At 41.8% G+C, this 23,490-nt stretch overlaps 1 protein-coding gene and 1 long non-coding RNA gene across 3 annotated transcripts in view; one reads left to right on the top strand and one right to left on the bottom strand.

Annotated features, from left to right (window-relative positions):
• The first annotated feature begins 1,585 nt into the window (after positions 1–1,585).
• Positions 1,586–21,675, top strand: cabp2a (calcium binding protein 2a). Of its 2 annotated transcripts, none has more exons than XM_042101679.1 (7): positions 1,586–1,662; positions 2,305–2,496; positions 18,824–18,854; positions 19,279–19,413; positions 19,726–19,835; positions 20,590–20,737; positions 20,832–21,675. In XM_042101679.1, exons 1-7 carry the CDS (start codon positions 1,606–1,608, stop codon positions 20,855–20,857), a joined length of 699 nt encoding a protein of 232 aa, XP_041957613.1. In that variant the 5' UTR covers positions 1,586–1,605; the 3' UTR covers positions 20,858–21,675. The 2 variants fall into 2 exon arrangements, with proteins under 2 accessions (XP_041957613.1, XP_041957605.1); XM_042101671.1 differs by lacking the exons at positions 1,586–1,662; positions 2,305–2,496 and adding exons at positions 14,417–14,486; positions 14,897–15,121.
• Positions 18,223–23,490, bottom strand: part of LOC121715771 — a 20,303-nt gene continuing 15,035 nt past the window's right edge. The window contains exon 3 of the long non-coding RNA XR_006033679.1: positions 18,223–18,318. This is a non-coding gene — a long non-coding RNA (uncharacterized LOC121715771). The remainder of the gene's footprint in view (positions 18,319–23,490) is intronic.

Genomic DNA, 23,490 nt, shown 5'->3' with positions numbered 1-23,490 from the left:
TGTGATGTAATTTAGGTTTGATAAAAATTAAATCATTTTTTTTATACAACTTCTCTCCAACCAAACACGCGTACGTGCGTGTGTGTGTGTGCATGTGTGCGTATTAGTGTGCATGTGGAATTACATAACTTTTTAAGCAGAAGGTCATATGTATCCATACACTCCATCTCATGAGAACATACTGTCTGCCCTCTGCTCTTGAGGACTCAGAACATACTATCTGCGTCACCATCATTAAGCTTTGCTTTAAAAAGGCTGATAATCACCAGTGAAGAGCCTGGCTCAGTAAGGCATCCACAAGCATCCGTGTAACTAGGAAAATAATTGTAAAACAGTGACATACAGTATACAGACAGGTCTCCAGTGAAACATATATGGGAAACTTTGGAAAATTCTTTATTTCATTACATCATTTGCAATCATTGAAATACAAGGTTCACAATCCAGTAAATGTCTCTATAAAAAAAAAATCACCTGGCATGCACATAGAAAAAAAATCCATGGTCATCGATCGTTTCCCATCATATTGCCAAAATGCTAAACCTGTAGAGAATATAACTCCCTCTTTCAGCTTCAAAAGATAAAAAAGGCTTTCAATCTCCTTCCCTTGCACTAACCTTCATTCTGAAATCAAAGCCTTGTACTCTTGTCTAAATCAACATCAGCGATGTTTCATCACTGTGCATGTTGAGCACAGTCAGCTGTGGCTTTAAGCCCCCTGGGCTCTGCGTCCTTGAAATCTGACCTGGTACCACAATGTTACCTTGTCATGTAATTCATTACTAAAGGAAGGTCCTGTCAAAGGGAAAGTCTAAACCAGCTACGTTGGTGTGTGCCCTGGTGAAAGTGTCCCCACGCCTTATGGTGGTGCACATGGAGAATGATTGGGCAGAAAACACCTGAAAGATTTTTGAAACCGCTGACCCTGTTCTGTTCATGTGGACATGAGGTACAGGTTTGGATGGGTGTGCGAGGGTCAGTGATCAGCACACATATTGCGCAGGCTAGCCAAACAACTGTTTGAAATTTGAAAGTCTAAGAGGATCAGTGTGAATCAGTAGAGAATGAGTGAGTGGGAAAGAGATTAATGAGAGGGGGAGAGAATGAGGGATTAAGGGGAAATACACTGTGTGAGCCGGGAGACAGAAACTGTTGTTGTCTGAGTACAAACACATCTTTTCATAGGTCTGACAGAATCACGCCAAAGTCAGATTAGGGGGGAAATGGTTTTGTACCCCTCCTTAAATCCACTGGACCTCAAAAGTGCATAGAAAAATGAATAGAGATGGACAGAGGGGATGGAGGGGAATGCTATCTATTAGAGTCTATGCTGACAACCCTGACAGGTTACATCTAATAACAATATAAAAACAAAATCCCATATTGGAAAAAAATTGTATTAGTGAATGAATGTGGGGTCATGAATGGAAAGAGCTGGGGATGGAGAGAGAGAGAGAGAGAGAGAGAGAAGGAGGAGTGGCTTCATGGGAAGCTGGAGATGCTAAGGCTTAGCGGTGCCTCTGCCAGGGCTAGATAGAGTACAGCTGACACAGACAGAGAGGAAGGAACACTGACCTGTGGATGATCAATGCAGACGGGATCGGCATGGAGGCCACCAGCATGACCACGATGGAGGTGCCAGAGACGGGGCTCACCAAAAAGGTAGACGATCAACTGCACATGTGTGCGCTTCTGGTTTGGTAGGAGGTTGGACTGTTTAACAAGTCTATTTCCATCCATTAGATCTCATGTATTATTGATCTATTTGTGATGCCATTCAGCACAATACAGAAAGAGAACTATTGTATGTGTAACGGGTTGCACGGCAACAGTCCATATGGGTTGATGCGACTCAGAACCCAAACTTTTAGGTAGCGTATAAAGCGCCCTGCACACTCTATGTGTGCAGTACAGTATTGTTAGCTTTTCCTCTCACTAATAGCAAAAACACATATAAATGATGAGGAAGGCTGAAGGCCAGAGTGCAGTATTGCAGTGCAGTGCAGTATTAATTAACAGCTATTGTTTCAGAAGGTCCACTGGTTGTGCAAAATCCTAACAGCATCACGGCTGTGTATATACATCATATAGGCAAACTGATGTATAAGGTATTTAAGTCATCAACCTTATGTTGTGTATATTATGCATTATAAGGACTTTTTAAAGTTGTATTTGACATTTTAAATTTTTACATGGCGAATCCTCATCACTCTCTGCAGTGTTTCAAACTTTTACTCTTTCCTGTCATCCTCTCGACTCTTTCTCTCTCTATCTCCCTCTGTCCTCTATCTCCTCCTGTTTTAGGGCTCAATCAAGAAGAAGATTGAGAAGTTGAGGAGGTGGAGCACCTCCTCTGGTGGCAGCTTCAAGCGGCCCTCGAAACCCCTGAAGACCCTGAGCCTGTCGTCCCCTGCTGAGGAAGAGGAGCCCCAGCATCGGGAGAGGGAGAGGGAGCGTCGCCGACTCCGGCCCATCGTGGCCTCAGTGTTTGGGCAGGTAAGTGCCTCCTGGTCTGGGCCTGGTTACAAGGACTGGTTGAGAGCCAGCCCAGTGAATGGAGTCTCCTAGTGCTGCTCCCCCATACAGTGCAAACAGGTGAAATGGATATGGGTATGAACCACATAGAACAAAGGTTCCAGAGAGTGTAGAACTTTCATTATATTCCTGGACCTCAGCAAGCTCCTCCAGGATTCCACTGAATCAGCAGTCGGCTGAATGCAGCTGCTATGGAAGATTGGAAATACTAGGATATTCAGTTGTGAGCTTTAATCCTTGTTAACAAAACTTACATCTTTGAAGCCTTGCACGTGCCTTGGTCACTGTGAATATTTGTATAACTCATATTGCATCAATATCATTTAATCTAAGGGGGAATTGTGTACCTGATCTCTTACTTTGCCTTTCATTGTGTGATTGTTTAGTTAGCAAATGCTAGCACTGCATTCATTTCTGTACTTGACTGGTTTGTCGCTTGCTTATCAGCTATAGCTATAACTGTGTTGTGCAGAAGGAATGGTAGTACAGAGTCTGAGAAATATTCACAGCCTTCTGCCAGCACCTTATTTGGTCAGCCTTGGTGAAACGTGTTCTTGTGAAGAGAGGAAGTCCCAGACTTATCAAAGAGCATGAGGATGCCGAGATGTCAGTCATAGACGATAGTTTCTAACCTCTGGATATCACGTATTACATAATATGCATAAACATCTGAGAGGATGCTTAATTGCTTAGGGAAATATGAGCAGAGTAGGCAGATGTGTAGAATCTGCCTCTCTGTGTATGGGAGAACCAAAGTGACTACTAAAGTGTTTTAGAGGGTATCAAACAAATCCCACAAATTGTACTATGATTTAGCAGAATTATATTTTTAGAAGAAAAAAACGTCCAACTCTCTGAATTGCTTTGCTTCCAGTTGTTTTGGCAGTTTTAATTTGCTTTGACATTTGTATGTTAAGCCATGAGGCTATAAGGGGGGAGTGGAAAAGGGTTCATTGAGATACACAAAAAGTGAGGCGTGTGTGAAACAGACACCTGGGTCTGGGTGTTGGCTAATGTACATCATTTACATCATGTACCAACATACAGTATATTTGAAGGCAATAGTGATCACATTTGTAGGTGCCAGTGTTAGAGAGTCAAACCCTCTAACATCCAACAGCTGGTCCGTGATTGTTCTAGAGACTGTAATTAAAGGCTTACTCCTCCAATATTATGTAATTGCTTTCATCATCATGATTACCCAGTGTAATGTCTGGTTGTTCTAAGGGTAGACAACATCCTCCTTCTTTCAAAATTGTCTGTCTGTCTGTAGTAACAGTGTCCACACCCAAGCCACAATCATACTCACCAGCACCATCAACCTGCCACAGCCAGACCACCCAACCCACACACACACACACACACACTGACACATACAAACACACTTACAGGCATAATTATCAGATTAAGCTTTTGGGGAATGTGTTCAGAATATAATGTACCCTGAAGGGAATCATTTTTCTCATGATTTTTCATATCATTATCCTCCTGTTGAAATAATTGTTGTTCAAGTATGACATAGCCTACCATCACGTACAAAGCACACTGATGATTTTGCACATTCCAAAAATACTGTGATCTTTGACATGGATAAGTCTTTTGTAGCCAGCTGAGTAATTACTGTTTTTTAAAAGGCACCAGGATCAGGATATGAATGAATGAGAGAGAGAGAGAGAGAGAGAGAGAGAATTGCAGCAGATGGCTGAGTGTTCATGATTTCATCTTCCTCTTTATGCATCTGGTTTCTGGCAGGATTGCATAGATTTGTTTCTATTCCACTGAAACAAAGGATTTGACACCTTTACATGCTGGTCTGTGTATTTTATCTCAATCAAACATAATTTTAGTATCAATATTTCACAACAAAATATGTTTCATTGTCATTGCTATAGTAGAGACCTTCATATTTGAGATCTATTTTTTGTGTTTTCTAATATGTACTTTCTGTATTTTAATTGCCTCATCCATAACGCCAACACAATGCCATTATATTTAGTTGGCGTTATGGAAGTGACAGTTTTGCGTGCTTTTTGTTTATTGCCCTAAACAAAAAGCAAAATTGTATACAAAAAAGCTCTCTACACAGAGATAGAAGAGCTGTCTAAATGTAAAGAATCAGATTTCACACTTTGTATCTTTGAATTCAGTCCACATGTCATTGGACGAGAGGCCATTACAACTCAGATGTTGTCAACCAATCACAATGCACCATATCTTTTGGGCAGCAGATGGAGTTGAAAACAAACAAGGGAGCCAGGAGAAGAAAAGTGCAGAGATAATGGAGCAAGTGAAGGATGAGAAAAGAAAGTTTGATTGGAAAGTGGAGGAGGGATAATCTGGGCCAGATTAACAACCCACAGGATAAGATGATCCCGTTAGAAACTGATTCACCCGGAGAAAGCACATGACATGACTGTGAAACAACCATTGCAGGCATGTGTAGCTCTGTTTTCACGTAGAAACATTGTACAGTAAATGCACTTTTTGCAATTAATTATTAAAAGTGTCTGAAAACTTTGCTTCAGTGAAAGTTTCAAAAGTCACAAAGGTCTGTGAATCAATAATGCACAGCTGGTAGTCCCCTGTAGACAACATGGGTCAGATAAAACCATAGTCTAAACCACAGTTTCCACATCAGCCTTACTTTGAATTTAAGTAAACAGGCATATAATATATTTATTATATACTATACTATATATACAGGCATATTATGCTTCCTGTAACAGCACAAAGGGAGCTGTTGTGGCTGGGCAATGGACCGTGCATAACCATGCGCCCTCTGCCTCGCTCTGAGACAAATGAGTGAGATGAGTGTAGGACAAGTCTTTTTTTTCACTTCATCAATGCACTCTTCCCATTCTCTGTGTCTCTCCGTTAGCTCTAATCCAGCCATGGACAAATCTCTCATGTGATCCAAAGTCCTGTTCATGCAGGCGCACAAAGGCACAAATAGCATTAGTGGGAGGTAAATAGGGGAAACGAAACAAACAAATGTAAAATGAAATGGTATAAAGCCATGCTCTACATTTTGTCCCTTTCTCTGAGTACCATTATCCCCTTGCAAACAACTGCCAGGACAAGCGTTCACATTTGTGGGCTATTTTTGACAGACTTCCTTGTGACACACGCACGCTGTACACGTGTGGAGCAATAGATCACTTTCTCAGACATGCACGTTCGCACATACACACCAATTGTAGCCTCTTGATAATTTTTTTCACCTTCAAACTCTTGGACAGTATCATATATCAAATAGTGATTTCATCCCCCCCCCCCCCCCCAAACACACACACACGGGTAATGAGCCTACTGAAATGTCTTAAATACTTTGTGGAAAAGCCTTTGTTTGTAATGACAGCTTCAAAACATTTCCTGTTTGAAGAAACTAATGAGTCACAGTATTCAGGTGTAATTTTGGTCCAATTTTGGTCTTCTGAACAGATAGTCTTAAAATCTTGAAGATTTCAGGGGGCCCGCTTGTGAATCTTGTGAATCTCACTTGTGAATCTTGATATTTTTTGTGGGCAGCCGTGGCCTACTTGTTAACGCTTCGGACTTGGAACTGGAGGGTTGCCGGTTGGAACCCCGACCAGTGGGAAGTGGCTGAAGTGCCCTTGAGCAAGGCACCTTACCCCTCATTGCTCCCCGAGCGCCGCTGTTGTTGCAGGCAGCTCACTGTGCCGGGATTAGTGTGTGCTTCACCTCACTGTGTGTACACTGTGTGCTGAGTGTGTTTCACAAATTCACAGATTATGCGATACACACGATAAATGCAGAGACCAAATGCCCCTCACGGGATCGAAAGAGTATATATACTATACTTATACTTTAGTTCCTTCCACTAATTGGATCAGGGCCTTGATTTTCAAGTCAGGGCCTTGATTTTCTTTCACTGAAACCAATTGAGAGTTTCCTTTTCTGCATGCTTTGGACTGGTGTCCTGCTGGAAAGTCTACCCATGTCTCATCCTCATCTTCCTGATGGATGGCAAGATTTCCCTGAAAAAAATGTCTCCATTCATTGTTCCTTGAATCATATGAAGTCTGCCAGAAATGAAAAACCTCCACCTCCAAACACTGTTGGTATACTATTTTTAGGGTGATGTGCAGTGCCATCTCTTCCATACATGGTGTGTATATTACAGGCAAAAAGTTCAATTTTGCCCTTGTCTGACCAGACTACATTCTCTCAATATTTCATAGACTTGTCCAAATGTTGTGTAGCAAACTTTAAACTAGCTTCAACATGTTTTTCTTCAGTAATTGTCCAGGGTGAGCGTGCATAGAGGCCATGGTGGTAGAGTAAAGTCCCTATGATTTTCCTTGGCTCTAGGCTACTCTTCTGACTATCCTTCTGACTCCCTGGTCAGAAATCTTGCGAGGAGCTCCTGTGCATGGCCGGTTATGATGATGGAGTGATATTCCTGTTACGGCCAGTAGGCCAGAGGTACTGGTTGGACCCCGAAGTAGGACAGAAGCAAAAATGGTAACGGTTAAACTGTGTTTAATGTTCAGTGGAAAACAAGAACTGCTTCAAGTAAACAGCAGGCAATGGCAGAGCACAATTGAAAGTCCAAGAGTGAGCACAACACACACGGTCCAGGGCAAACAATCCAAAATCATGGTCAGAGATCAGTCCAAAGTTCAGTAACCAAGTTCAGTCCAAAAAGGTCAAAACGTAATTCCAGAGCAGCAGAGCAGCAGAGCAGCAGAGCAGCAGAGCAGCAGAGCAGCAGAGCAGCAGAGCAGCAGAGCAGCAGAGCAGCAGAGCAGCAGAGCAGCAGAGCAGCAGAGCAGCAGAGCAGCAGAGCAGCAGTAACATCCAGATGACATAGCAAGATAACTCCGCACTGAAGGATTCCAAGAGCCCAGCCTAAATACTGTGCCTGATTAAGTAATCAGACACAGGTGTGCTGAGCAGCAGACCAGGGAGACAGGAGATGCAGTAGGTTAGCAGCAAAACATGGCATGGAGTTGACCACCTGGGAATGGAGCACCTTAAAAGTGGCGCCAGCCAGGTAGGTACAGGAAAACCCGGCTCAGGATCTGGAAGGTCCTGGACGATTCATGACAATTCCTTCCACTTGCAGATAATGGCCCCCATTGCTGCTTACTGGGAGATTCTGAAGTTTTGAAATATCTGTAACCAGTTCCATTGATATGTTTTGCAACAATAAGGTATTGGGAGAGATAAACCAACATGACTTGTGATTGAGGCTAGTTCAGAGAAATTTTGTCAGTCGGTCATTAATTGTGACACACAAGTTACGTGCCAATTTAGTTGGGATCAGTGAAGATGAGCCAAGTTGGATGTTAATCTGTTGGGAACTTGGGGAATAGCTGTATTAGGTGAAAACACAAAAAAGTTCAGAGATAAGGTGGAAGGTGAAGCTTCATGGTAGCTGCATGGCAGCTGCATGGCAGTCATAAGCAAACATGTGGGAGCGAATGATCTCAACCAAAGAAGTGGTGTTAATAGAGAAAAGAACAAGCCTTACTGATCTCTGAGGCACACCTGTGGTGAGGTCATGAGACTTTGATACCTGTCATTGCCAAGACTCGCTGAATGAATGTCCTTTGAGGTACGTGTTGTGTAGGCCTACACATAATAAATAAAACCAACTTATTAACATACTGTTAGAAATAGAAGTAAGGTAACTACTATTATGAAGTTTGAGCCTAGCAGTGTTGGTTGTTATGGAAACAGTGGCGTAATTTTAGGTGTGTGCGCATGCGTCGTAGTGTGAGTGAACAGTATAATGTATTCTGTGTGTCTCTGATCCTTTCTAAGCATAATAGTAGGATGCAAATCCTTTAAGGGCTTCCCCAAAAAGTCCCAGCTCAGATGATGTAGAGAGGAGAATGTCATGGTTCACCGTCTCAAGATAAGTCAAGCAGATAAGTCAAGAAAAATCAAAACCTATGACTGAGCAGAGGCCAAATGATTTTGGCCTCAATGCTTCAGCCACAGATGAAAGAGCCGTTTCGGTAGAAGAACAGCTGTTGAATCCAGACTGCTTGGGGTCTTGTGGGTTTGTTCTGAGGAAATCAGAAACTCGCCTGAACACCACTTTCTCAGGAAAAAAGTGTCTCCAGAACTGAGTGATGAATTAATAAATTATTCATGAAGCAGAATAGTATTTCACACACTGTGTTTCAAATATTGATTTCAACTTTTACTCATTTCCCCATTACTTCATGCCTATTCCTGCCAGAGATGATTCTGTATTCTTCCTAAATCATGGGATTTCACCACAAGGTCTAACAAAACACACCTTTCAGTATGTTTCAGTGCTTCTGTTCTAGATGGTCTTCAATTTATATTCTAAAAAGGCCAAAAATGTAGAGCATATTTTCTAAGTCTATGATTAACCTTGTTGGTAAGATCCTGAATGCCTTTAGTGTCATCATTCTCCAATTGTTTATACTGAGAATGGTCCCTGGGCTGTCTAAGTGTTAGATGTAAGCAAGCATATGCTCATGAAGGCTGCTTTATTGATTATGCTTTTTGTTGCGTTGATTCTTTGGTTAAAGACATGGCAGTGCATATTGTACTGTTGTGGATTCCGTATTTAACGTGCTATGCATTTGTGACTGCCACCAGCCAATTTTGCATTGCTTTTTTACAATTTTGCAATGTACGCATTGTATCCCACTGAAGTCGATGTAATACAATCAAACATAGGTTATAAGATTCCAATAGGTACAATGTCACAAACGCCTTTTGGACATTATAGAGTAGACAGCATTCTTTCACTGAACACTGCTTTGGCTGTGTCATTTGGATGACAAATCTTCATATTTGAATGAAGACCAAATACAGTTTGACCCCAGAGGCCTTGGGCAGTGATTAATTGACAACATGGCATCTGGAGAGGGATTTCTGAGGCAGTGTTGAGAAAATTAAAAATCTGCTCACTCTGTGACGTTCCTGTATAACTTGGCTGAAGGTTTGTGGAATGTTTATTGTTAAGAATTAGGGAGGACAGCAGTTGCTTTCCCTCTCACATCTTCAGAAATACCTTAAACTTGTCTCACTTATTCTGGAGCATTTGGTCATGATCTAAATTCAAAACATGAAATGAAAAATGATTGACGTATAGAATTGTTTTGCACCACTTTGCTGCCACTCAGTGGTAGTCTGCATTTATTACAGCAGTAGAAGCACAGCGCTTTGCTCAGGAGAGGAGAATGGCTAGCAATCGAGCACCTCCTGCACTTCAGTGGTTGGAGATTAAGTGAAAATGTAATTGGATTTGGAGTTGGATATATGCAAGTAGGAACATTTTATGTCCATGCTATATTATTGTGTCTAAGGATGTTCGTAATATTGCAACAGAATGTTTTGATGCATGAGAGCATCAGTGAATTACGTCATTTGTGCCACTGGGGTCTCAGAATTGACCAAAAACAATTCCTCTGTGACCTCCCCTTATCTTCCAAAATCTCTGCGCGTTTTCCCAGAACAACCAAACAGCATGGATTATACAAAGGTTTGAGAGTGGGCCAAATTCAGCTCCATGCTGTGGCTCAAAATCCAAAACAGAAGAGATAAACAGTTTGGGGTGATAATGTGAAATGCCCCTGACCGGCACAGATGTGCAGACCAACCCAGCCTGTCGCTCTCTCTTGTGAGTCTTGTTGAGCCTTTTTCCAGATCCTGCTCAAGATAAATGATTTTCATAACATAGCATTCTTTACCATTTTTCTAAATCCCACAATCCATGTTGTAATGCCATCAGATCACAAAAATAGCTCTCTAACTGTCCTGCACCGTTGCAGTTCTATACTCATCCCTACAAGTCCCCTGGGTGTTTCAGAGATATCATAAAAGCTGCTGCTGTATGGCTGGTGTATAGTGTGGCGTAGGGGTGGATTAGGGCAAATTTACAGTGGTGTTGGTGTTCTTAGTGAACTAATGCCTTTATCTTGCAGAGAAGCTCATCTCTGCAAGATATCTCTGCTCATCTCATCTCTCATCTCTATGGCCTGCTTAGGAAAAGACTCTGGAGAGCCACTAGTGGGAAGGCATTACATCTGTAAGGGATAATTTAAGAGGGGATGCAAAGTGGGAAGTGCCTACATCAATTTCTGGGGCAGTACAGTGTTGTGGCTGTGATCACTTACAGAGTTCCTAACCCTCAAGCATTGGATTGGCGTGAGAGCGCATGGAGCCAATCAGACGAATGAATCATGGTCAATGCGTGAGTTGCCAGCTCTGACTTATCTGGAAGTTGAAATAAGGTGTTGATTGCTCAGTCCTTCATATTGCAGTGCCTATTGTTGGTGGTGGTCACTACATGGAGCAGGCAGAGAGATGGAGAGAGAGAGAGAGAGAGCATGATGGGAGAGAGAGTGCTTTTGGAGTCTTTGGTCCTGCTTCTGCAAAGCTGTCGCTTCCCTTATCGTGACTTTCTGCACTTTATCCTGTCCCTAGCAGGTCTTATGCGCTTTCCTTATCCTGACTTTATCCTGTCTCATGTCATATCCCAGTGGTCCCCAAACTACGGCCCGCGGGCCGGATACGGCCCACCACCTCATTTTGAGTGGCCCCCCAAGACATGTACGTAGTATATAGCACCCGGCCCGCACGGGAGTACAACATCGTCAAACTAAAACCTCCGCAATTTCCCCCATTTATTCTCTATGGCGAGTCAAACAGTACACATGTAATACTCTTTTTGTCCACCGGTGGTTGTTTTGGTGCTGTTTTGCGTTTGCCATCGAAAACGGAATGAAATGTAGGCTACAGTACCTGCAAACAATGTGAGAGGCCTGACTGACTGCATCAGTGCTCAAAGTATTTTAAAAGTTTATCAATTAATTGTTAATAACTAACTAACTTCTATTCAAGTCATATTTCTGGGACTTTCTGGGATAATTATTTCTATTTTTTATTCACTCGTTCAAATGTTCATACAAAGAGTTCACAAAGTTCTCATCAGGTGACTGAAAGTTAGAATGGTGGTCATTTCAGACCACTTCAGCACTTCATAAAATTCTCATAGTTTGAGAACTTTAAATTATTTGTAGGATAGTCACAACTTGAGCTGTGTATGCAAAGACACAGAATTCAGAGTTCACATATTTTTAATAAAATATACTTTTGGGACTCCCTGCTAATACTTTTGGGAATGCAAACGTTTTTTTTATTAGTATTATTTAATTTTACACTGATATGGCATGATGGCAATATAAACACAGCTAACAATGGTATTAAATTGCAATAGCCTATGATTAAATGTAATAGAATATTTAACTAAGGTAGACTGCTGTTGTTCACAGCACTAAGCTATTTATGGTTACTGATATAGAACTACTCCGAGTCTCTGGCCCTCTCTTGGAGCCAGGCATAGTGAGCTGGCCCTCAGAAGAAAAAGTTTGGGGACCACGGTCATATCCTGTCCCTCAGCAGGTCTCATGTCCTGGGGTTGGATGTTGTTTTCACTTCAGTTTCAAAGTAATATTTACAGACTCTATAACAAGCAGCCAGGGTTGGGTAGTAACGGATTACATGTAATCTTGATTACGTAATCAGATTACAACAATCAAGTAACTATAATCAGGCCAGATTACAATAAAAAAATTGTGTAATCAGATTACAGTTACATTGTTGGGGATTACCTGATTACATTTTATCATGCAAACAATGCAACTTTTTTATTATAGCCTAGCTATCTTTTAATTTGACAAGCTTCGGGCTTGCCGGTTCGATCCCCGACCAGTAGAAAAAATGTGGGCGCGGAAAGTGGTTGAGCACTGCTCTCCCATGCCCACATCCACGGCTGAAGTGCCGTTGGTGTGTGCTTCACCTCACTGTGTGCTCATTGTGTGCTTCATCTCACTGTGTGTTCACTGTGTGCTCTGTGTGCTTCACTAATTCACGGATTGGGAGACCAAATTTCCCTCACGGGCTCAAGAGTATCTATACTTACGTACTAACTTATTTACTATTGGGGCAGGTCTCTCGGCACACTGCCTGGTCTTTTCCTCCTAATCTTAATGTAGCCTCTTGTTTTAGTGATACCGTTTACTTTGAGAAAGTCACCAGGTCCCCCTGGTTGAAAAACATCCCAAAGGAATAATTTTCTCACCCCCACAATTGAAATGGACATGGTGTCATTCAATCTCAGGCCATGTCCCTGGGTCAAAAAAATCCAGCGAAAGCTAAATGCATTGTCCAGGTGTGCCCTTATAAAGGTTAAGCTGAGTTGTGCATGTTTGGAGAATAGTGATCCATGATCACATCCATGATGACTAAGTGATAAATTTTGGGATGGGGTGAAAATTTCAACCACCAAAACACCACCCCCAAAGTGGAGAATAGCTATAGAAATGTATTAGTTTTGGGTGTTTTTCAGACAATGGGACCTGGTGACCCTTAAAAGTAAATGGTAACACTAAAACAAGGGGCTACATTAAGATTTTTGGAGGAAAAAATCAGTTAATTCACACAGGAATGCTTTACTCAGAGCAAAGAGATTTCTTAGATGTAATGAAATAATAAAGAGAAAAATAGAATGAGAATTCTTTCATCAATTCATTGGTGGTGTCTTTTTCTTAAGGGACATATTTATTGAAGCAATCTAAAAGTAATCCTAAAGTAATCAGATTATGTTACATGTATTTGGTACTAATTACGTTACTGATTACAAAAATTGCCATGTAATTTGTAGTCAGTAATGGATTACATTTCAAAGTAATCTGACCCAACCCTGCAAGCAGCATACATGTAACTGTACTTTTTTATTATGCTAATGTATTGTGCATTTAACATGTCCAATCCCCCCTCGCTCAGCCTGAGTACAGCAGGATCAGGGCGATGCCAGGGGCATGGAACATATAAAATATAGAATACACTTTAATATCCCACCTGCAGTATTAAAGCTATCACCAGCTAAGCCATTTTCTCTCTCACTCAATCTTTTTCTCTTTCTCCATCCCTTTTCCATTCTGTGCCTGTACAGTACCTGTGACCTATGTTGTCCTATAGCCCACTGCCCAGCATCCTCTCCCACAGTGCTCTGCTGGCTCTCCGTGCTGCTCGCTTGTGCGGCTCATGCAATCCGTTTTCTTATTTCTGCTCTCTGCCTGCCCAGTGCAACCAACCCCATTTTACTGCCTGTGTAATCTGACATGCTGAGGATTAAAAAGACATCCACCACCACCACCACCATCCACCACCCAACACCACCCGCCTGTCGCCCTAATTCCCCCATCCCCCTACCTCTCCACTTGCTAGCTCTCTCTCCCTCTCTCCCCCTCTGCCTGTCAGCATAGGCATTTACGTAGTCCAACAGAGAGAGAGAGAGAGATAGTGTGTGTGAGAGAGAGAGAGGGTGGGTTGTTGAGATTATACTGCACAAGACCCATCAGATGCCCATACTGTACATCAGAGTCAGGATAGCAGAGAGCAACCGTGAGTGCAGAATGGGCATCGGATGTCGCTTGCTATAGAGGGACAGAGGGCTGGCAGGGACTGAGGCAAACTGTGAAGATGGCTGTTGCTCCACCTCAGCAAAGCACATCCCAGCGCTGACACCAAGGCAAAGATATAGGGAGCCTGCACGCAGTCCAGCTGCAGCCAGACCTGGGGTGTGTGGCGTCCCATGCTCAGAGTCCAGCTGAGAGGGAAGCGCCTGACTTAACACTACTACTGTTAGTGTTTATTCGATTATCCAGCAGCCACACTTAAGCAGCTTGGCCTCTTGGGATATTTGATTGGGCTGCTGGAAGACTTGTCATAAAAGTTTATGTAACATCCGACGACTGCAGAGGGGGGTAAGAAGAGGCAAGTCCAAGGGGGAGAAGAGAGAGAGAGAGAGAGAGAGAGAGAGAGAGAGAGAGGAGGGAGGTGCAGAAAAGAGAAAGGGGCGAAGAGCCAGAGCCTGGGGAAGAGAGTTGAGAAAGGTAATGGGAACAAAGCCTTCCAAGAGAGACAAAATGAAGAAGGTAAGAGACAAAGCTTTTGTGTTGTTTTATCACAAGCTATAAGTTGTGCTTTCGCATGTGTACTTGGCTTATTCAGGTATTGCATTGGCTGTGATTGAAGAACTGAGCATTCAGTAGCCAAATGTCTTGAAATGGCACTATTATCTACGATCAAAAAAACAATTATTCTCATTCTCATGACTTCTTTGTTGATTGATGATACTGCACCAGTAAAACTGATGAATGTTTCATGAATTCAGATGCATTTTTAAGTTTTACAATGCTACATATTTATTGCATTACAATGCATTTATGCCACTGAGCTGCAGTTTGTCAAATGAACTGAAAAAAACTTGACTGACAGCTATACTGAGCTGTTAAAAGAATTTTGTGTGGAACACTGGTTGTTAACTGCCTGGTCCCTCTCTAAGGGGTCAGTGCAACTGCCCCAACAGAGGAGTGGGGCACCACTAGCCGCCGCTATGCTGGGGGGCGTTGGGGGTCCAGAAGCAGACGAGGAGGGGGAGGACGAGTTGGGGAGTGAGAAGGCGTTCGACGAACCGCTCTGCGCCCTGGTCCAGAACTGCACCATGCTTCACAACATAGTGGGGCCTGCCTGCATCTTCCTCAGACAGGGCTTTGCCCAGTCCCAAATCGTATGTACACAGACAGACATGCAGAACTGCTCCCAGCCATCACATGCTCTCAATCAGAGCCAGGGCTGCATGGAGAGACAACAGCTAAATAACAGATTTATAGTGTTCCAATACACAGTCAACCACTCTCTTAGCACACACATAACACTTTACACTCAAAATTTGAAAAAAAAAAAAAAAAACAGGCTTGTCAGTGGGCATGGTATGTCGAGTTCCACTCTGTTGGAGTTATGCTGTCATGAACTGCGTTTTCTGTATCGTCCCCAGCAAAGCCACCATGACCATCTAATCCACTCATACAGCCCTCCTCTCCTCCATCTCTCCACCATGACATCATCCGTCATCCTCACACTCATGCACAATGTGGTGTGACTGGAGGACTCTGTGGTGCTGTTTCCATCTCAGTGAGTTAGTAAGTTACATCCTTAGGATAGCATGTTGCAAAGGTGTGGCAATGACGTGCAGTGGGAGCATTGTGTGTGTATACCTGTACAGTATTCTAGTAACTTCTGTTATCTCTCTGCAGTCGGACAAGCTTGTACACTTTTCAAGTGTTGCATTATGGCCTGCATGTTCTACTGGTGGTGGAGTAATTTTGTGGCAGCTTTAATATCTGCACCATCATAAACTCACCAAGAAACAAAAATGTGTGTGTAAGTGAAAGTGAAGCTGAATAATGATACCTCAGCTGGCTTCATGAGATTTCAATTTAGATGTTTTATTCTCTGCGCTCCCCTGAGCGTCACCAGAGACCCACTTATCCCAGATTGATGACACTAAACTGCTGCCCGACGGTGCTAGATGCGGACCAGTTGCCGCAGTGCAATATCCTGACCATGGCTATCATGCCTTCTTTCACTAATTGCTCTTGTCCATTAGCACACCGTTTCTCAATTGAGACAAAGCTCCTTGAGTCCTTGAAGTGAGTGCAGAGGACAACCTTCAAAGGGCAATAGGAAACAGACGCTTTGGGTGGACATTTTGATTGAAACTGTTTATAGTGGTATCATCTTGATCTCTTGTTTTGTGAATATTTGTTACTAATGCAATGTGATGATTTGAGTCATGAGTCTTGATCTTATGATAGTTAATATATGCAATTCAAACTTACAAGCTAATGAGATACAAGCTGATCTCATTACACTTTTTATTAAGGGTTCACCCTTTCAAATGGCAACGTTAACACACTGGACCCTAATTTATGCAAAGTGCAAAGTTAGGTGTCCATTAAAGTACAGCTATTGTGTGACTTGTGGGATCATTGAGCCGACCCACTAATGTTGGAGCATTGAGTCATCTTCATGGTACAGTATCAAATTAGCAAAAAGATTTTGCTTAATTGCTTAATTGTTAAAGGCACCCTTAACAAGATTTGCTCTTGGGGTCCATGTCTGGTTGAGAAGCGCAATAATAAACAAACTAAATGTTTGTCTTTTGCAACAAAGTATGACCATAACTCCGATATAATAGAGGAATGCACCGACAGCAGTCTGTAGAAAAAGATCTCAGAATTCCTGTGGCCTAGCAGTTATTTTGTGTTTCGATTTCGGATTTTGGAAACATTAAGTTAAGGTCAAACAGGGTGCTTTTAAATTAGCTATAGTTAGATTTCAAACTTTTATCACCATTTAAATTATGGCCCACAGAGTCTATATCACTCATATCTACTGACCATTATTGAAAACAGTGTTTTTTGTTGAAATCTACAGTCCACCAGTAAACCATCAGCAGCAGTATTCACTGATGGAGAGTCTCACTGTTCTTCACTGTAAACTGTAACACATTTTTTTAACACACATACAGTGAGATTACATGATAATACACAATTCGATATGGAACAGAGAGTGAGATAAATGCAATCACTTTTAACATTTCATATTTATCCACATCTGACTGATAATCCCAGAATCCTGTTGACATGAATATGGATCCACTCCACTCCAGCTTCTCTCCGGAGACTCCCCCGCCATATTGTGTTATTTCTCATGTCTGTCTTTATCGCTCATTTTCTATCAATCTCTGTCCGTCTGTCTGTTGCCTGTCTAGCTGTTCAGAGAACATATAAGGTACCAGCAGATGATAAAATTAAGTGCTAGTGAAAAGAAAGTAGATACGCTTAGTGATTTATATTTTAGTGTGATGATATAATCTTCCTCCCTTGTCTATGGGCCCGATATTCTCCAGCCCACTTCTGTGCAGCATTATTCCAAGCCTGCTTTATTTATCGTGGCACACAGATATTGGAATTAGCACATCTGTCATGTGATTTATGGTGATAGTGAAGATAATGCCAGACCAATGTACTGTTTTTTGGTTCATTTAATTGGAGTAAATCAAACAGTGGATGGAGGTGGTAACAGATTATTATAGAGTTAATGAATGTGTAAATTTTGAGAGACAGAGAGAGAGAGCGAAAGAGAGAGAGAGAGAATCAAAATGATCAAAACCAGATTCTCCTTGATCTCTTTTTGTTGCCTGGCAACCTTACTTGAGATTTTTTTAATCTGGTCAGCGTAGTAGTAACTCCTGACCCTGATAGTACACCCTATTTGGCCAACGCCAACAGGGAACATGCCTGCACAGAAGATATTAATCTAAATCGAGACTCTTTCTCCTAAGTCAGCCTGTCATTAGTGAAGACCTTGATTCCATAATATCCTATTTAAAGTATTGACTTTTGAAACTATTTTTGTGAGTTTGTTTTGGGCATTGATATGATAACAGATTGTTGGGATGGACTGACTGTCCATATAAAAAAAAAAAAAAACTATCCAAGCGATTGCTCGTCTCCATTTGGCAATCTTCCGATCTTAAACACATCAACATACTGAGTTCATTTTTAAATGCCGTCTATCATGATTGACATTTTTAGTATACTTAGGGCCAGATGTACTAACGCTTTTGCGCCCACTTGAGGCATATTTTCTTCGCAACGTGCCCATAAAAACATGGTGTGATATGTAGGCGTGTCATGCGTATGCATTCATAGGTTGGTCAGGGGAAAGTGGGAGTTTCATGTAAAAAAGTGCGCCTAATTAGGTATTCCCCAGTATGTACCAAAACTACCCATGAAAGAGCACGTCTGTTTTATGGTGAACCGCCTTGTAAAAGCAGGTGTTAATACAAATTGCGGTTAAATGCGTCAGTAAGAGAAATGTTCAAAGACAACAGAACTGCTATTCATAGCACCAGTTTTGCTCCTTTGTAGGATGTGTTCCGTTGTGAACGTTCGCAAATTGCTATAGGGCTCAGAGAAAGGCGCTGATTACCCGATGAGCTACAGGTATGATAAATAGCATGTAAACTGAAGATCCACTGCGTTTGCTTTCTGCGGTTTGGCCATGGCGCTGATAACACTACATTCGCAAATGTACATACCGGTACATCTGGTCCTCAATGCTTTTCGTTAAATAGTGTTCATTCTGAATCTTGTATTGTACATTCATCTTTATCTGAACATCTTTTGTGCTTTTGTCTGACTTTCAAGTGCTTCAGTGTGTGTGTGTGTGTGTGTGTGTGTGTGTGTGTGTGTGTGTGTGTGTGTGTTTGTGTGTGTGTGTGACTATCTGTGTTTGTCTGTCTGTGTTGCTTTGTGGTGAGGTTTGTAGTGTTGTCTCATATGAAATGCCAGGGTATGTGTCTCTGTCTTCTGCCTCACCATCAGCTTTTCTATGTGTCTCTCTGTAAACTGGGACACTGCAGGACAGGGATCTGCGGCCTGAGGAGATGGAAGGTACAGATATGCAGACGTCACACCAAGTGACTTGATGTGTGTCCCTATCTTATGTACCTACTGACTTAAGAGGTCCCACCTCCCCTAATACGCCCCCCCCTGATTAACCAACCAAGTCAGCACATTAACCTATTTCCTTAAACTGAACCCTGTTCCCTCCTTGCCTCTGTTTTTTATTCCACCATATCATTGTGAATGTTTTTTATTCCACCATATCATTGTGAATGTTTTTTATTCCACCATATCATTGTGAATGTTTTATTCCTTTTCATTTGGGTATTCTTTTCATAGCACTATCAATAAAATTGGTATTCTAATGGTATAAAACAATACCAGCATTCAATCCCTTGACCATTGCAAGAAAACCAAACAATGTTAAACTTTTGTTTCTCTGCTCTCTGTCCCCTGCTCCATCCTTGATCAGAGCTAAGGGAGGCCTTCACCGAGTTCGATAAGGACAAGGACGGCTTCATCAGCTGTAAAGACCTGGGCGAGTGCATGCGGACCATGGGATACATGCCCACAGAGATGGAGCTGATCGAACTGAGCCAGCAAATCTGTGCGTCACACAGCTTTTCTTAAATTTTACTGTCTATTAAGAGTTTCATCTTCTCAAAGCGAACCACTTTGGAAAACTCTGTTCATAATTTAGGTTTCTAAACTGTTATAGACCACTATGTCTGATCCAAATCATTTATCCAATAACTTTCCAAACATATTTTCTTCTACTGAATTAAATTTTAGCAATGCTCTGTTCACATGGCCTTAAATGTAGCTATTTGTTTATACAATACATTTCAGTGTTTTCAAAAGTTGGTTGCTGACAGCTTAGCACCTCCTGACTCATGCAGTGATTACTCCTGTCCTCCAGGTGGTGGTAGAGTGGACTTTGAGGACTTTGTGGATCTAATGGGCCCCAAGATGCTGGCTGAGACAGCAGACATGATCGGAGTGAAAGAGTTGAGGGATGCTTTCAGAGAAGTTGGTCACCTCTACACATTAAGCCTTGATTCTGTTACAAATGTTATTTCTCATTATGTACCATTTATGTATGTCAAATCACAATTGCTACACATTTTGAAACACATTTTCTATCGATCTATCTATCTATGGATCTATCTATCTATTTTTTGAAACCTTCCAAAACCTTTTTCAAAACTGCATACACAACCCCCCATTCTCAATAATCAATACTAATTTTACTGGATTTTCAGTAAATGTTGAATCCACCGAGTTATGAAATCGTTTTACTTTCTTTTGTTTTGTTTTTTAAATGAAAAATGTACTGTATTGTAAAGAATGACAATTTCTCCTGGAGCTAAATGAGCTGCCATGAACACAGTGTTTTCCTTTTTTTTTTTTATGTATACACATATAGTGTGTAATGACTGCTCAGTAGTGTTTTCATTTTGACTGCTTTGTGAGATGATCTGAAGACAGTGTTTGGTTTTGAGGCGATTGTTGTTGAGGAGTTGTGAAGAGTTGTTCGGGTTTTGTGAATGTAGTTTGAGATTCGGGTTTGTGTTTACATTTTTGAGAAAAGGGTGGAACGTTTCAAAAAAATTGTTTTAGCAATTGTGAAAAACTGTAATGTGGTGGGTCCACCAGACCTAGGGACATTGGCTGAGTATAACAAAAATATAAACACCTTGCAGGGTTAAACTTCAGCTCTTGCTCAAACTCTCTCTCTCTCTCTCTTTGTTTGTTTTTGTCTTTCTCCCTATCTCTCTGATAGTTTGACTCCAATGGAGATGGTCAGATCAGCCTGGCAGAGCTCAGGGAAGCCATGAAGAAGCTGATGGGAGAGCAGCTGAATCAGAGAGAGATCGACGAAATCCTCAGAGATGTAGACCTCAACGGTGATGGCCTGGTCGACTTTGAAGGTGTGTGTGTGTCTGTGTGTGTGTGTGTGTTAGAGACATGGATAGAGAGAAAGCTAGCAGAAATATACAACATCTTCTTACTCTTCATCCACAGAATTTGTCCGAATGATGTCCCGCTAGTATTCACACACAACTGTGTGAAGCCAAGTGAGAGAGGTGAGGACATCATGAAGGAACCAATCAGAACTAATGTGATTGCCCAGTTAAGGGTTACCGTATAGTGTCAAACCTGTTATGTTGTTTTATGTACAAATTCATGTTGTTTTTATTTTTCTAGCACTCTCACCCTGTGTTGATATCAAAAAGAAATATTCTGTAAATACGGTTTTAAATTCTTTTTGTACTCTCTATTATGTAAATGAACGGTTTGGCCTGCATTTTATCTCTGTCAGAAAATGACATATGTCTGAAAAAGATTGAAAACAGCTGTGGTCATCTCTGAAGTGAGTGGTCATACAATTTTGCCGGACCTTGTGAGAGATGTACATACGCATGTTATTACTCATGTTTTGTGCCACACATAAACTATAGTGACAACTTTATATAAGGGGTTGGGTGAGGGTGGGTAGCACTTCACTTGAACCACCCATCATAACAATTATGACCATTGTCATAACAATTATGACCATGTCCATTTTAATATTATCATGACAGTTATTGTTAAATGCCATAACAGTGCCATGTACACTATCAGTAACTGTCATGAGAGCTGCTGGTGTTTGATGCCACAAAAGCCCATATCATGTGATAATAAGCTATCATAGCACTGTTATTACTAAATGGTGTGATTGTCATGAAAATGTTCTGAAATCTCTAAATATCATTCTGACCTGCTTATGTCGCTTGCTTGAGTCTTATGAAGAAGAGTTCAAATGAAGTGGTACGGGAGGATTTAAGATGTTCAATATACTTTACTTAATGATTACCTTAAATAAACTACCAAATCAGTGTGAGTCTGTGTATGATGTCATATTTGCACTTCAACTGTCTTGACTGGGCATTTCACAACATTTCACCTTTTTCAATAAATTCTATGTGACAGCTTTAAATATAGTCCAATGAAAATGTTGGGATAGGGTTAAGGTCATAACGAACCATCACTGGCTTTGAAAGAAAGTCCCCTCCTATGATGAATGTGAGTAAAGCCCTCCCTGATGAACTTAATGCTTTTTATGCTCGCTTTGACATGAAAAACACAGAATCACACAATCTTGCACTAGCTGCAGCATGTGAAGCAAATGAGGATGCACCTTTCTGTGTCTCTGAGGTTGATGTGAGCAATGCCTTTAGGAGGGTTAATTGTAGAAAAGCTGCTGGACCGGATGGAATTTCTAACAGGGTTTTGAAATCCTGCGCTGCTCAGTTAGCTCCTGTGTTCACTTATATCTTTAACACATCATTGGCTCAAGAGATAGTTCCTACTTGCCTCAAGCAGTCTGTTATTGTTCCAGTACCGAAAAACAAAAGTCCATCATGTCTGAATGACTACCGCCCAGTAGCCCTGACGTCTACAGTGATGAAGTGTTTTGAGAAGCTTGTGAAAAACATTATCTGCTCATCCCTCCCTGCCTCCTTCGACCCCCTCCAATTTGCTTACAGAGCCAACAGGTCTAGAGATGCCATCTCAAACCTCATGCACACCACCTTAACTCACCTGGAGGAGGGGAATGGGAATTATGTGAGGATGCTGTTCATTGACTTTAGTTCAGCATTCAACACGATAGTACCTCTCACCTTGGTCACAAAGATGAAGGCCTTAGGACTGAACACCACCCTGTGTCACTGGACATTTGACTTCCTCACCAACCGTTCACAAGTGGTTAGAGTGGGGGGTCTGACATCTGACTCATTAACCATCAGCACTGGTGCTCCCCAAGGCTGTGTTTTGAGTCCACTGCTGTACAACATCTACACACATGACTGCAAAGCCAACAGTAGTCATACCTCTATCATCAAGTTTGCAGATGACACAGTGATCTTGGGCCTGATTAGTAACAACAATGAACAGCTCTACTTGGATCAGGTTGATGAGGTGGCACAGTGGCGTCAATCTAACAGCTTGACACTAAATATCAATAAAACCAAGGAAATGGTAGTGGATTACAGAAGGAAGCAGCAGAACTACAGTTACACCCCACTTATGATCAGCGGGCAACCTGTAGAGAGAGTCACAAGTTTTAAATACCTTGGTGTCCACATTACTGAAGACTTAACATGGACTGTTAACACTCAATATGTTCTGAAGAAGTCCAGACAACGACTCTACTTACTTCGTCAGCTAAGGAAATTCAAAGTTTCTACATCCATCATGAAGGCCTTCTACACTTCAGCGGTTGAGAGTGTTCTAACTGGTAGCATCATCATCTGGTATGGGAACTCCACAGTTAGAGATTGTAGTACTCTGCAGAGAGTAGTGCGCTCAGCTGAACGTACTATAAGAACTCAACTCCCTGCTCTACAAGATATCTATTCCAGAAGAGTAAGAGCCCAAAAGATTCTGAAGGACTCTTCTCATCCTAACAATGGATTATTCCTACCGCTGAAATCAAGAAGACGCCTATGTAGTCACAACCCAGATAGCAAACATACACTGGGACGGAACTGGGCCACACCTACCACAACGTCCGGCACGGATCTGCATAATGGACCTGATCCGGCGTCCAAACGCACATCGGTCCAAAATTGGTCTGGATCCGTTTGACGGATCTGGTACCAATAAGGGCTAAGACTGGCCCAGTTCCGTATGGTAGTCT

Source organism: Alosa sapidissima, chromosome 1, assembly GCF_018492685.1.
Source record: "Alosa sapidissima isolate fAloSap1 chromosome 1, fAloSap1.pri, whole genome shotgun sequence".
NCBI lineage: Eukaryota > Metazoa > Chordata > Actinopteri > Clupeiformes > Clupeidae > Alosa > Alosa sapidissima.
Note: the sequence above shows the minus strand (reverse complement) of the source record. Positions and strands in the feature narration are given on the sequence as shown.